At 57.0% G+C, this 14,823-nt stretch overlaps 1 protein-coding gene and 1 long non-coding RNA gene across 3 annotated transcripts; one reads left to right on the top strand and one right to left on the bottom strand.

Moving 5' to 3' along the window:
- Positions 1-1,418: 1,418 nt before the first annotated feature.
- Positions 1,419-13,932, bottom strand: SERPINA12 (serpin family A member 12). Of its 2 annotated transcripts, XM_036315754.1 has the most exons (6): positions 13,792-13,932; positions 7,953-8,603; positions 6,019-6,289; positions 5,375-5,509; positions 3,470-3,617; positions 1,419-1,938 (listed from the first exon to the last, which is right to left on the bottom strand). In XM_036315754.1, the coding sequence occupies exons 2-6, from the start codon at positions 8,584-8,586 to the stop codon at positions 1,747-1,749; spliced, it is 1,380 nt and encodes a 459-aa protein (XP_036171647.1). In that variant the 5' UTR covers positions 8,587-8,603; positions 13,792-13,932; the 3' UTR covers positions 1,419-1,746. The 2 variants fall into 2 exon arrangements, with proteins under 2 accessions (XP_036171647.1, XP_036171649.1); XM_036315756.1 differs by lacking the exon at positions 5,375-5,509.
- LOC118659574 lies at positions 11,464-13,127 on the top strand. The gene is made up of 2 exons (XR_004968643.1): positions 11,464-11,708; positions 12,011-13,127. It is a non-coding gene; the product is annotated as an uncharacterized LOC118659574 (long non-coding RNA).
- Positions 13,933-14,823: the final 891 nt, after the last annotated feature.

Genomic DNA, 14,823 nt, shown 5'->3' on the forward strand with positions numbered 1-14,823 from the left:
CCTGCCGGGCACACCACCTGGCACGTAGTAGATGCTCAGTAAACACCCGGTGACTCAGTGGACTCATGGAAAGATGCACATGGAGGTGACACTTCGGCGCCAGCTGCCTCCTGTCAGATGGGCCTTTGAACCCTGGCTTCCTGGCATTGGGCACTTCCATTCCTGGTGGGGCTGAGCCCCTCCTGTCATCAAGAGCACCCCTGAGCGGATCTCCTGGGCAGAGGCTCCAGGGCCGGCCATGCAGCGAGCAGAACCATCAGACTCATTGTCTCAGCAGGCAGTGCCACTCCCAGGAAGGCCGACCTGCCCACCGCAGCCCCGCTGGCGCCTCTGGTCTCCCTGACCTGCCCCACTTAATGTTCCAATTCGTTTATGGGCCCTGTGGCCTACCCTCTGCCCACAGCGTCCACAAGAACAGGAGCTCTGTACATGCTGTTCGCGGCCCAGGGTGACACTCAGCAAATATTTGCTGGATGAATGGACAGGTGTCCCAGTCTGTGCTGCTTCGCTGCTTCCCGAGCCTCACTTTCCTCATCTGTCGAATGGGATGGTCACTAACTGGAAGGTCCGGCGGGGCGCGGGTTGGAGAACGCACCTCCACAGGCTCGGCTGGGAGAGGCGTTCAGTGAGCCGGTGACGAGAAGTCAGGATCCACTCGTTCCTGCTGGTCAGTCAGTCCACAAGCATGTGGCGCGAAGGCTTCACGGAAGGAGAAGGGTGAGTAACACCTGAGGGGAACGGGTGGTGTGGGAGAGGGAGCGAGCAGAGCATCCGGTGGGGTGGAGGGTGGCCTGAGCAGAAGCCGGAGGCGGCTACACAGACGGTGCGCCTTGCAGACTCGGGTGAAGAGCAGGCCTAGCTTCCCTCCCAGAGCAGAGCCTAGGTCTGGAGGGGCTGGCGGGCTGGGACATGGGGTTTGCAGCTCAGTCTTCCCTCACCACTGAGCCCTCACCACGACATGCACTGGGCACTGGGGACACAGGGAGCCCAGCCTCAGTCCGAGGGACCCTTACAGCAGATGAGTTTGCCTCGGTCACCCTCCAGCTAACACCGGCAGCAGCTGTCCCGGGTCTCCAGTGAGGCCTGCAGTCTCCTGTGGCCCATAGGCCCGAGCACCTCCCCATCTCCCACCCCTCCTGCCTCAGCCTGTTGCTCTGGCAACATGAATCTCATTTCAGGTCACTGTCCATGCCACCTTCCCACCCCAGGGCCTTTGCACATGCCGTTCCCTCTACTTGGTAGAGTCTCCCTCTGCCCCACCCAACTCCCCCCCACCCCCTTTATTTTTCTTTCTCAGAATGAAAGTATGGCTGTGAAGTAGGAATTCAGCAGAAAAATATTTAAGATGTGCAGTAGTCGCCTTTTGAATAAAGTTAGTTTAAAAGGAAGATGAATAAACCGCTAGAGCTTAGACTCAATTTCTATTTGAAAGACAACCAGTACTTTAGGTATTTATTAAATCACAGCACTCCTCTGCCGCCGGGGGGTGGGAGGGGGAAAGAGGGGGGTAGGGATTACTGCCAGCCTGGAGGGAGAAAGGGGAGGGGGAGGCAGGGGGGTCAAATCCCAGGTGTGAAGGCAGGGAGGGCAGGACGGAAGCCTGGGCGCCAGCAGTGCCGCCTGCGTGGGTGTGCTGGGAGCTCATGAGGAGGTGGGAGCGGGTGCCGGTGTCCCTGTGGTCGCAGCCCGGGGGGAGGAAGCGTTGTCAGCCCGGGGCCACGGGCTCTGCACAGACTGCACCCCTCCTTACGTGCCGGTGGGGTTAGTGATCTTCCCCATGAAGAGCATGGAAGGCGTGAGGTTCTCCGCAATCATCAGCAGGAAGGCTCTGTTCAGCTTGAAGGTTAGCGGCCTCTCCATGGGCAGCGTCTGCATGCCGGAGCCCGCGGCCCCCTCCGCGCCCTTCTCATCAATCTTCAGCTTGGCCTTGTGCACCGCCTGTGGGGACCGGAAGCGAGGTCAGTGTTGCCACGCGACTCGGAGACCCAGATGAGCCAAGGACAGCGGAGGCTCAGGGGGGAGAGGCCGCGACCGGAGTTGCTCAGCTCAGCAGTCACTGCTGGTGCTGCCTCCCGGACTCCCGCTGTCACCTGTCACACTAAAGGGTACTTGGCAAGGAGGTGCAGCATGAGGGCACCAGTCAGGGGGAGCATCCCTGTGGGGCCGGGGTGGGGGTGCAGGGGGTGCTGTCCTCCTGGGGATTACGGGGAAGCCAGTGCTGTGATGCAGACAGTGTCTTTGAGCCTCAGCTCCATGCACGGGAGGTGGTGTCCTGCCTGAGGCCTCTGGCCCCTCACTCTCCTCCGCCACCCGGTGGGTGGGTGGTGGGTGGTTACGAGGGAGCCAGATGTCTGGGACCCCACATCCATCCCAGGACCATCAGCACCCGCGACCAGGCGATCGACACTGGGAAAGGGATAGGCTTCTGTGAAATGCTGACACATTTCATTCCATTTCGCAGAAGCCGAACCGCTCCCAGCGGGCCAGGAGCTGTGCCTACACAGGCTCGGCTGTGGGCTCCCCCGCTGCGGAAGGACAGGGCGCTGGGCTCCGTGAGGCCTGCAGGAGGGGTGGCTGGTGCGACCCTTTCTAAGATGTCTGCGCAGGGAAGTTTAAGGTGAGAAGACTCTATTAGCTCTTTTTCTTCGTTTTGCAAACTGGTCCATGCCTCCCCGATGGACCTGACCTTCACACTCAGCACCAGACAGTCCCCATCTGACCAGCCTTGGGCCATGCGCTCCCCTCCTGGAAGCTCCCCCCCCCCCCCCCGCCCGACCCCCGACTTCTGGGTGTTGAAATCTTCCCCCCTCAGTTCCCTTTTAACCTAAGAGGAGGATTGCTAGATAAAATACAGGCCCTCCAGTTACGTTTTACTTTTAGGTAAATGATGGAGCTTTTGTGTAAGTATACCCCATGTACTATCTGGGACATACTTACACTAAAAAACCGTCACTTATCTGAAATTTAAACTTACCTGGGTGCCCTGTGTTTCATCTGCTAAATCTGGGGACCCTACCCCAAGTGTGCCTCTCTGCTTGCCCCCGACAGGCAGGTGCTCAGCCTGCTGGAGGCCACAGGCCCTTTGCTTGCTCATCTCTTAACCATGCAGACCATGTGCACGACCTACTCCCAACCGGCCGGTGACGCCTTTGAGTGAGGGTCCGGCTCAGACCCAGACCCGTTCTAAGCCAGTCCGGCTCATCAGTGTTCCGGGCCTTGAGCAAGTGTTTGTTGCACTGAATCGACTTCCAGAACAGCTCCGGGAGCGGGTGCTCACTTCACAGCCTGAAAGCATGAGGCTGGGGAGGGTCCCGATCCCCCGAGAGCACATGGCTGGAGGGGCAGGGCTGGAGTCGAACCCGGCCTGACTGTGGGTGGTGTTCCGGCTTGTTCGGTGGCTGGGATGGGGGCTCGGTGAAGGATGGGGGCCTGTGCCCCAGGGGGCGATGCCCAGGCCAGGCAGGCTTACCTCACCCACTTTCAGGCTTCGATTAGGGACTATCCTGATGAGATCGCCATGTTCCTGGAAGATTTTGGTGATGCCCAAGTAGGAGAGAGTCTTCTTTAGGTCGTAGGTGCCAGTGATGGAGAACCTGGGCAAGGACACGTCCACAACCCTGGGGAGCGTGAGGTGACAACGTGAGGGCAGGCCCCAGGGTAGGTGGTGAGTGAGACATTCCTCCCAGACGTGGAAGCTCAGGCTGTTTCCTGACCCACAGAATGAGGGGGTTTCTCAACCCTTCACATGCCCCAGCCCCGAGCTGCCCCGACCCGGCAGGCCTGACACCAGCGGCAGCGAGGCCTGAGCTCCCAGCAGGCGGCCCCGGCCACAGCCACTCGGAGCTTGTGCGCTCACTCTCTCAGCCACCGTGCGACCGTGATGGTGCCCATGGCGCCCAGGGCAGTGAGCGCGCTCATGCGCATGCGCGGGGGCGCTCGGCAGTCGGTGGCCAGCGCGTGCTCACCCCAGCCCAGGCGTTGGCAGCTGCACAGCCTCCGAGGGTGGGCCTTGGGTTCCTGTCCTCGGGCCCTGAGCCCCATTCCTGCTTGCCTCTCCAAGAACCCAGGCCCGCCTTGGTCTCCTTCCTCTCCGCACCCTCATATATGGTGTCGGCTTGACCATTCTCAGGAGCAGAGCCCCTGCTGTAATAACCCCCATCCTAAAAAACAGAACTTCCCTGCTGGGGCCTGGCTGGTGTGGCTCAGTTAGTTGAGCATCATCGCATGCACCGAGGGGTTGCTGGTTTGATTCCCAGTTGGGGCACATGCCCAGGTTGCAGGCTCAGTCCCCAGGAAGGGGTGCGGCAGGAGGCAGCCGATTGATGTTCTCTCTCTCTCTCTCTCTCTCTCTCTCTCTCTCTCTCCCCCCCCCCCCCTTTCTTCTCTCTCTCAAATCAAGAAAAACATATTGAAAAGAAAACATCTCCTGCGGCTCTGAGGCACCTCTCCAGCTTCCCAGCTTCCACATCTTTTCTTTCATTCACAGCAGAAGTTGTACCTACCACTTCCTCCACGTCCTCCCATCGTCACCCCAGCCCACTCTGATCAGACGGTCCTCCACATGCTACCAAAGCAGCTCTTCCCAGAGTTGCTGCCGACCTCCGCTTGCTGGGCCCAACAGCGAGCTCTCAGGGGCCAGACTAGACAGCTATATTTTAAGAAATATGTTTTTATTGATTCAGAGAGAGAAAGGGAGGGATAGGAACATCAATGATGAGAGAGAAACATTGATCGGCTGTCCTGCAGGCCCCACACTGGGGATTGAGTCCGTAACCCAGGCATGTGCCCTGACCGGGAATCAAACCCTGACTTCCTGGTTCATAGGTCGATGCTCAACCACTGAGCCACACTGGCCAGGCCATCTTTCCATCTCAAAGCACTCCAACCCGAGCCCACATCCTCCAGCTCTCTCCTCCCTTCAGCAGCCACCCCCTCTCGCCCTTGGGTGCCTTCACCTTGTCACCTGTCGCATTGCTCAAGTCTCAGCCCTTGGTCTCCTTCTTCTCTCTTCTCCTTCCCTGGGGATCTCATGCATTGTCATCACTTTAAATGCCAGAGACAGGCTCAATGACTCCCAAACTTACCTTCCCACCCATCCAGTCATTCAAGTATCTATTCAGTGCCTGTGTGTACCAGCTGCTGTTCCCATTGCTGAGGTACATCTATGAGAGGAACGGGCAAAACCCATGGCCCCGAGCTTGTGCTCTCACAGGAAGACAGGCAACAAAATGAGCAGAGGAGAGAGGAGACATACGCACTACTCTGTAATACTTTAAACAACAACATTTACAAACAAGCCAACGTGGCAGCGACGCAGACAGGCAGCCTGCGTATAAGAAGGCAGGATGATAGGGAAAAACACAGATGAACTCACAGGAGCCAGGAACGCTGGAGTAAAGGGCAGGTTTGGGCACTGCATGGAGGCAAAGGAGGCAAGATGGTTTTGTGTTTTTCTGGGTGAAATGAAGATTGGCCAGAGGGTTCTGAACAGAGATGTAACGTGGTCTTGCTGAGGGTTAAAAGGATCATTTCATCAGCTGTTAGGAATATCCTCTTGATGGTGAAGGGCAGGGCCCAGAGGTGATGCTGGGAGACCATTTGGAAGATGTTCGGGTCATAGAAGTGGGAAGGATCAGGCTCCAGATATATTTCAAATGGGGCTGACGGGGTCCCTGGCAGACTGAGGGGCCAGGGGAGGACAGGGGTCAAGGAGGACCCCAGGGTTTTAAACGTGAGCTACTAAGAGGATGGAGACACCACTGAGGAGACGGAAGCTGGAGGAGGTTCCCTAAGGGGAGATGGGGGTGTTCCTTCTGGACACGTTGGGACTGAGATGTCTCAGGCATCCAGGGAGGTCCTGGGTGAGCAGACGGACGTGTGACCCTGGAGACAGGGACAGGGTAAGAGCCCAGTCACCTGGGAGAGAAGAAGTAGAGAGAGTAGGCGGAAAAACAAGGAGGGAGAGGAGGAGGGAAGGGAGGAGGACGGAAGAAGCTGCACACACCAGACCCCCTTTACCTCCGCATGATTAACTTCTTCCATCTGTCAAAAGTGTCCAGCGTCAGGGCCTCCTCCACCCGCCGCATGTTGCCCTTGTCGGGAAGAATGAAGGTGGCCGAGATGTTGTGAAAGTAGGGCATCTCCAGGACGGTGCAGCCGAGCTGCTCGTCATAGCCCACTGCATACATGCCCCCGTGGAACATCATGGGCACCTTCACGGGCCTGTTTTCATCCAAAAAGAAGTCTTCCTCTTTAGTTGATTTTGGGTCAAACTCGTGTAGCCACCTGGCTTCAGATGGAAGGAGGACAAAGCGGTGTGAGTGTCCTGAAGGAGAAGAAGGGACTGGACCCCGCTAAGCACTGGTCTCTGTCCTCATGCTGAAGTTCAGGGAACGGGTTTGGAGGCTCTGAGATATCAGGACATATCCTCAGGAGTCCCTGTTCTCATGACATGCCCTCAAGACTTCTGGTGAGGTGGGCTGGGAGTTGACTACCGGTTCCTATAGAAGCCAGGCCTGGGGCTGCTGAGCCAAGAGGAGAGCTTCTGGCAGCCCTAAGCCCAGGTACTCCTGAGGGTGAGAAAGGCTATGGACTGTGTCCCAGCAAAGGGGACTAGATTATACTGAGTGGGGTGATCTGGGTCTGAAGTGAGTGACAATGCCCAGCTTTATTCTAAGTCAGCCCTGGGGTTGCTGCTCTCACACGGGACTGAGCGCAGTGATGGAACAGTCTGCCCTTGGGAGCCTGCTGAAGAGAGTGAACTCCCGGAGCTGGGTGTTTGGACCCTCCTTTTCTATCCTGAGGATTCTTTGATGCTGTTGGGCACAAACCCAGACCTGGGTCTTTGCACTACCTTCAAAGACCCACCATTCAAATTCTCACTCTACTGTTCTACATGGATAACTTTGGGCAGGTGTCTTACCCTCCCTGGGCTTCAGTGTCCTTATATGGAAAGGGAATATTGATGGAGACCTCCTAGGGCTGCTGAGAGCCTGGGAAAAGGTTGCACAGCGTAGTGACTATGTATAGTAAGTGTTGAGTGAATGCTAGTCATCATCTGCATCATCATCACCATGGTTCTTGTAATCCAGGGGATGCAGGGACAGGGACTAAAGGAATTTCCAGATTCCCCTTTCTTCCTCTGCTTTGGGAAGACTGAGATTTCAGTCTGCCATTTTCACTCCCTCCCCACTTCCCCGCTCTTGCCACTCATCTCCCTGTGGATTTTGGGAGAATTGAACTTCCATATTTAGAACCATGCTGCTGACAACCCAGCAGTAATCTTGTGTGGCCTAAGGGCTGTTGGCCTCTTATTCTTAACTATGTTGGCCAACCTTTGTGTGAACGTGTAGATGTGTATGGTGGGCGGGATGATGCTTGGATTTGGGAATATTCTTCTACCTTCCTTTTCACTCTTACCCTGAGACTTGAGAATCAACAGGGTTTGATAGGAGATCAAAGCACCCACCAAAGTGGTCATCATCACCATCACCAACAAGACGATCACCATCCCGGGCATCTACTTAGAATGATGGAAAGTGCACATCTCCTGGGCCAAGAGAAGTGGGTTTGAGTTCTCACTTCCATTGACTGGCTTTGTAACTGAGTAAGCCAATTAATGTCTCTCTAAATTTCACTTCCCTTTTCTAAGAAGTGAGGAAAAGAATGTCACTGCAACCCCTGTAAGCAGTGCTGTGTTAGGATAATCAGTAATGATGAAAAGTGCACATGGAGAGTGTTTAGACTTCACAGAGTTCATTGTGCATACATTTTTGCTTCGAATAACCATGACTGCCCTATGAGTTATGTATGCAGATAGGAAAAGTGAGCCTTTGAGAGATTAATCACTTATGAATTCAAGGTCACAGAGCAAGCAGGTGGCCAAGCCTGGTTTTCAATCCAAGTCTACTGGTCATGTTCTCTTTTCCATGCCAAGCTGTCCCTCGCCTTACCTCGAAAGTAAAGACAGTTGACAAGAAGCATCACAGTGCCAGGATCTATATCCTTGACCAGGTTATTGATTTTCCCCTGGGTTTCCTGACTGACATAGTCATTGATCTGCTTCTGAGCTTTTTTGACGTCCTGGAAGTTGGTGGGGATGCTATTTGCATTGTACAGGTTCTTAGCGTCTTCCATAAACCTCTTCTCTGGCCGCAGCTTCTGGTCCAGGAACAAGGTGTTCTCGAGGCTCAGCCGGAGGCCCTCGGCCTTCTGGTTCAGCCTCTGGATAAGGTAATGGAAACCCTCATGAAGGTCTTCCTCCGGCATATTCCTGAAGTTGAGGCCCTCCTTGATCTCGGCCAGCGTGACGTTCTGGGCACCCAGACACAGCATGGCGAAGGCGGTGGAGATGCTCATGGGGGAGAAGAAGATGTTCTTGCTAGGGCCAGTGGCGGCCATCCTCTTGTACAGCTCGAAGCCAAAGCCCACGTTCCGCCTGGCGAGTTCCTGGGCTGCCCTCCTGCCCTGCTGCTCTTGGTCCCGGCTCACGGCGCCAGGATTCTTTGGGGAAAAGCCGGGCTTCCGAAGACCTTCTACAGCGAGGAGGCCAGCCAGCAGCAGGCCCAGGCCCAGCCTGAAGTTCATCTTCCTCAGAGATTGTCCTGTGGAGGAGTAGGCCTGCGGTTAGTGGGAAAAGAACAAAAGAGCCCCACTGCCCGTCTTACCCACGAGGAGGACGAGAGAAGCAGTGCAGGGCCTCGTGCGTGCTGTGCGCAGCGGTTTATCAGCGCGCTGGCGTCCATTATAGCATTTCACCCAGACCGTCGCCCCGGGACAGGAAAGGGTTGTCCTCCTCCATAACTGCGAGGCCTGACCAGAGGAAACAGCTCTTGTTTGTGTCCCCATCTTCCCCATCGTAGGGTGACAGAATCTCAATTCCTTTGCGGAACTGCCCCCTCTACTCTACTGGATGACAAGAGGGAAACGCCACAGCGTGGCCACGTGACCCAGGTGAGGCCACCATAGTACTTCACCCCCTGCCACAATGATTGGTAAAGAAGTATGACTGTTTCCCAAATCAGATCAGTGTCTTCCCCTGGGAATGTACAGGCGCCTTAACGCTGAGGGTCTGGCTTAATGATGCAGCCCTGGAGCCTAATGTGGCCCTGGCTTCCATGTGTAGAAGGAGAGAAGAGAGCGCGCGAGAGAAATGGGGAGAAGTACTTGGTGACATCTTTGGAGTCCCTGGATCAAGCTCTACCTAAAAACCAACAACCTCTAATTTTCCAAGTTATGAGCCAATAAATTTCCTTTTGAGGGTTGGCTGCTATGAGTTGGATTTTTTCCCTTACAACCAAAAGAGTATTGACTAATTTGTCGAAGTCCAGCCCTTGGTCTGGGATCCCCTGTAGGTGGGGACTATGCACTCCAGAACCCAGGTCTCTGTCAGACCTTCCTCCCTGTATTGTTCCCGGGAGGAGAAGGGGCAGCGTGATGAAGAGGACAAGTCCTGGTGGCTGCAGGACTGCCGCTCCTTTCACCACCTCCCAGTGTGGACACCTCCCGCCAGGGCTGTGAGCTTCGGGGCGACGTGCTTTTCATGTTTTATTCTCCCTTCACCTCGAGCTCTCATGCTGCATAGAGCTGCCAAAAGCACGGTCGTCCCCGGAGCTTGCTGATTTCTCTAGTTGGCCATGCTGCTATCAATGATCTTTACACTCGCCGTGCCCACACCCCCTCCCTCTGGCAGCCCAGGGACAGAGGACCGTCCCCAGCACCGAAGGGGCTCTGGCTGGGTGACGACACTCCCCTCTAGTGACTGGTCAGGAGCTGGCCCGGATGCAGTCAGCCCACTGAGTTCCACCCTGACCGGACCGGGGGGGGGGGGGGGGCGGGTGATGTGAGTGACCAGGGGCATGAATCTCAGGGTCTTTGCTGAGATGTTGGGACGCTGCCCTGTTCCAGCCTCTGGTGTCCTGGGAAGGAAGGTGTAGACGTCAGGGGCTTCCATAGCCATGTGCCCAAGGAGAGAGTGACCCTGGGACAGAGCCAGAATGTGAAAAGGGTGCACGTCAGGGCTCCGCAGAGACCCTGGAGCTGGGCCACCCTGAGCCCCTGCCTCTAGCTTCCAGTGACGCTGGCATGAGTTACGTGGTCAGTTACTGAAGCCAAAAGATTCCTGACAAATACAAGTATAAATATGTCTTTATTGATTTTTAGAGAGAAAGGGGAAGAGAGAGAGAGAAACATCGATGTGAGAAAATCAATCAATTGCCTCCCACGCGCACCCCGACCAGGCATCAAACCCACAACCAGGGCATGTGCCCTGACCGGGAATCAAACCAGCGACCTTTCAGTGCATTGGACGATGCTCAACCCATTGAGCCACCTGGTATATGCACCTAGAAGTCAGGAGGCCCGGCCTGACCGTACGCCGATTGCTGTGTGACACTGGGGAGAACGCTCCCCCACACCCCCAGCCTGGTGATGTCTAAGCACCCTCCTCTCCCGACGACATGTTTTACAGGAAAAATTAAAAATAGCTGGTGATGAACAAAGGCTCAGAGATGGTCTGGGAATAGATTAGAGAAGAGGAGATGTAGCCCCAGGGGTGTTTCAGAAAGGAGCAGACATAGAAGACGGGGTGGCTTCGTCTCAGGTGCGTGGGTTGGGCTGGGGAGGAGTCGGCTGGGTTGGTAACAGGAGCTTCACGTTCGCCAGGTGGATGGCCCTCCGTGGGCACCACTCCCAGAGCCCAGGGTGGAGGGGATCAGACATCCCTGAGGAGCTCCGAGGGCACCCTCGCGGGGGCTCACCAGCCAGGTGAGGCGAAGCCGCGGAGCCCCTGCCAGGCCCGGCCCGGCCCAGCCCAGCCCGGAGCCGGGAGGAAACTGCTCGGAGCTGCATCCAGGAGCACTTTCTGGCACAGACACCCACACGGTTTACAGCGATGCCCAGGCGGCCCCCCCGGCCCCCGAGTTTCAGGAACAGGAACTGATTATGGACGTAGGAGCCTGCACGTTGGTCTTCTCCAGCTTAGGGTCTGGAGGGTGGCAGGCAGCCTCCTTGCCCTCCAGAGCTTCAAACTGTCATCTCCTAGATGCGGGGGGGGGGGGGGGGGGGACGACTTCGGCCTCCTCCCCCTCGATGCTGCTCCTCAGCTCCCAGCCCTGGGACACGGTCTGCACCTGCCAGGTCTCAGCTGCCCCCTCCTCTAAGCATTGGATCTGAGCCCAGGCCTCCTGCCCAGGCCCCCGAGTGCCCACAGCCTGGCCTTCCCATCCGTCATCACAGGCCCTACACTGACCCAAACGTGTCCGGTGGGTGGGTACCCGTCCCAGATGCCCGAGGCTTGCTTTTGTTTATTCCATCAATTAAAATAGCTGAGCGGCTGGTTATCTCCCAAGAGATGGATAGACGCCCAAGTTGAGCAACTCTCTCCTGGTTTTTATTTTGGAGTGCGTGGGTGGGTGGGAGGGTGAGGGGCCGGCCTGTCTCTAGATAACGTAAGTAAACAAAATGAAGACGAAAGCAGAAACCGAGCCCGTGGGCAGGACTGCAGTTCGGCCTCTCCGGCCCACGCTCCTCCCCGGGCCCGGGGGAATGACTTCCTTCCCGTCTGGAGAGAAGAGCACGGGCTCAGGAGGCCCTCCTGCGGACAGCTCCAAGCCGGGGCACCCCGCAAACCGGGAGCCGGGCCTGAGCTCGGGGCCCCGTCTGCGCAGGAGGGCTTGCCCACTGGAGGGCTCTCAGGGGGGCAGCTCCAGGTGAGCTTAGCAACTGGGATCCGCCAATCAAAGCCCCGAAGGGGTGGGGACAGTGAGATGTGATAGCGCTTTTAACAACAGGGACTGATGTTAGGAAGCACTTGCAGCCTGGAGCAGGCTGGCATACCTCGCGGGGGGCGGGGTGAGGAGCGATAAGCCAAAGAACTCATAGACTTATATGCACAGCCATGGACACGGGCCGTCGGGTGGTGACCTGGAGGGGTGGGTAGGAGCGGGGAGGGGAGGGAAATGGGATCCATCTGTAATAGTATCAACAATAACGTATATATATTTTTAAAAAGCCCTTTCACACTCGTCATCGCCAGAAGCCTGCGGAGAACCCAGGCCACACGCGGAGCGCACGGGACACAGGTGCACACGGGACACAGGTGCGCACGGGACACAGGTGCGCACGGGACACAGGTGCGCACGGGACACAGGTGCGCAGGCCGAGCGGCTCAGAGCCTCATCCTCCGCGAGCAGGGACCGCACAGCCCGCCCGCCCCTCCGGACAGCCCCGCCGTGAGGCTGACGGGCAGGAAAGGTGACGTGTGTCCGTCCTCACGAGCCAATGAGTCTGAGTTCAGGATGCTGCGGACGCGTTCCCATCCTGTGAGCCTCATGAGCCGTCTGCCAGCTGGAGTGCCGCTCACTGCCGGGCCCTTTCCTGCCCCGAAAGGCCCCGGCCCTCGGAGACCAGCCCTCCCCCGTCCTTCCCGGAGTTCCCGGAGCGTCAGCACTGGGTGACCTAACTGCCTTTACCCGCGTGACGCCGGTCCTTCCCAGCGACGGGCACTGGCCGCGGAGACCAGCAGGAAGCCCTGGGCTGGAGACCTCGGGCGTGCCTGTGGTCCGCTATTCTAAGGCATCGACGTTGTTTTAAGCGGAGATCATGCTAGACACATTAGTGGTTATCACTGATTTTTAAAATACTTTTACTGATTTCAGAGAGGAAAGAGAGACATAGAAACATCAATGATGAGAGAGCATCATTGACCGGCAGCCTCCCGCGTACCCACGACTGGGGATCGAGCCCGCAACCCGGGCCTGTGCCCTGCCTGGGAATCAAAAGTCAGCCTGCTTTATAGGTCGACGCTCAACCACTGAGCCACGCCGGCCGGGCGGTTCTTGTTTTGTAGAGTGAGTGATGGTCGGTCTGTGCCGATGCTGCTGACCGACCCGCGGCCTTCGGAGCCCCAACACGGTATTCTCCTGAGAGGCAGCGTCCCCCCAGCCCACGGGCCTCTCCAAACCCTCCCTTAAGGTCCGCTGTCTGCCTGGCCGTGTCTCCCGCCCTCATGACTTATCCTAGGGCAGAACCTATGACACACGTGTCAGAGGTAACACGCGAACTCTTTTTTGGTTGATTTTTCTTTGTTAAATGGCATTTAAATATATAAAATAAATATCAAAAATATATGTCTTTGTTTTACTATGGTTGCAAATATCAAAACATTTCTATATGTGACACGGCACCAGAGTTAAGTTAGGGTTTTTCAAAATGCTGACACGCCGAGCTCAAAAGGTTCGCCAGCACTGTCCTAGGGCGAGGGAACACGTGGGTGTGCAAGGGCCGGTGAGCATCAACTTCAGGGCCACTTGTGCTCTGAAGGGGACACTGAGTCCCAGGGAGGACAAAGGCGCGATCTGCGCCCACACCCAGCATGTGGGGAGATGGAGTGGGAACCGAGGCGCCCAGCGATTCTGCACAAGTGCAGGGGGCGAGCCCCCCTTCCCAGGGGAGTAACCGGCCTCCCCCCCAGGGAGGCAAGCCGACGCGGGCAGCCCCCAGACAAGGCTGGCGTGGCCACAGCCGTGGGGCTGGGCACACCTGATAGGAGGCCCCTTGTCTCCCCAGACAGGCCGTTCCCCACGGCCACCGAGGACTGTCCTCTGGAGAAGCACTGGAGGGCGGCACCGGGAAGCCAGGCGCCGTGAAGACGAGGGGGGCTTGCTTCCCAGGCTTGGGGCTCCCGGAACGCTCTGCAGGAGCCCACCCGGTCGGTCTGGGCCTTCCTGCGATCCGAGCCCCCCTTGACACAGAGGAGAACCCGCGACCTCTTCAGAGGGAAGGCAGACTCACCGTGCGTTCTGGAGACGTCCCAGAGCTAGCCCGATGGGTCCGCGTCCTGGCTGTCCCCCTACACGCCCATGGCCTCTGGAGCCGCAGACGGAGGCCGTGCCTGCCGGGTGGGCAGGGATGGAGCTGGGAGCAGTGGCCCTCACCTCCGGACTCCTCACTCCCCAGGCAGAGTGGCATTCAGACCGCACCCGCTGGGTGGTGGCTTCCCTAATGAAGTCCATCCTTTTTTTTTTTTTTTTTTTTTGCAATGACTTATTTCCCAATAATTACCTTAGTTCACCTGGGGATCTTCTGGGGAAGAGAACACAAAAGAGATGAGTAGACAATTAAGTACAAAGTCTCGTGAGGAGTAACAGGAATCAAAAATTCACCTCAGCCCTGGCTGGTGTGGCTCAGTGGATAGAGCATCAGACTGCAGACAAAAGGGGCCCGGGTTCGATTCCAGCCAAGGGCACATACCTCGGTTACAGGCTTCTCCCCAGCCTAGGCCCTGGTCAGGGCGAGTGTGGGAGGCAACCAGCCGATGTGTTTCTCTCACATCGATGTTTCTCTCTGTCTTTCCCTCTCTCTTACGCCCTCTCTAAAAATCAATGGAAAAGTAGCCCCTGGTGAGGATTAACAACAAAAAATTCACATCGAAGTTCAAAAATTTCCAGTTGGTTTCTGATTGCGTATTTGTTGTTCTGGAGGGAGTAGTGGGTTGCCGCCCCCCCCCCCCCCCATCTTTCTGTTTTCCAAGTTGTCTTGAAGGAACAGGTATTACTTTAGAATCCATTTTTAAAAGATTGGAAGTAAAATGGAGCTCTTGGCCCTCTGAGATGGGGCTGAGAACCTTCCCAACACCCTGATCCTGGGATGGACGCCATGAGCCCCCGCCCTCCTCTCAGCCCCGCAGTCTCTGATGGACGCAGGGAAAGCCGCAGGAGAGAAAGGAGAGGCCCACGGCACCCGCCTGCGCTCACAGACCCACCAGCCCGCGGTGGGTCCCAGGGCCCAGCGCTGCCGGCATCGGGGAGAGCCGCCGCAGGAGGC

This window comes from Myotis myotis, unplaced genomic scaffold (assembly GCF_014108235.1).
Source record: "Myotis myotis isolate mMyoMyo1 unplaced genomic scaffold, mMyoMyo1.p scaffold_m19_p_60, whole genome shotgun sequence".
NCBI lineage: Eukaryota > Metazoa > Chordata > Mammalia > Chiroptera > Vespertilionidae > Myotis > Myotis myotis.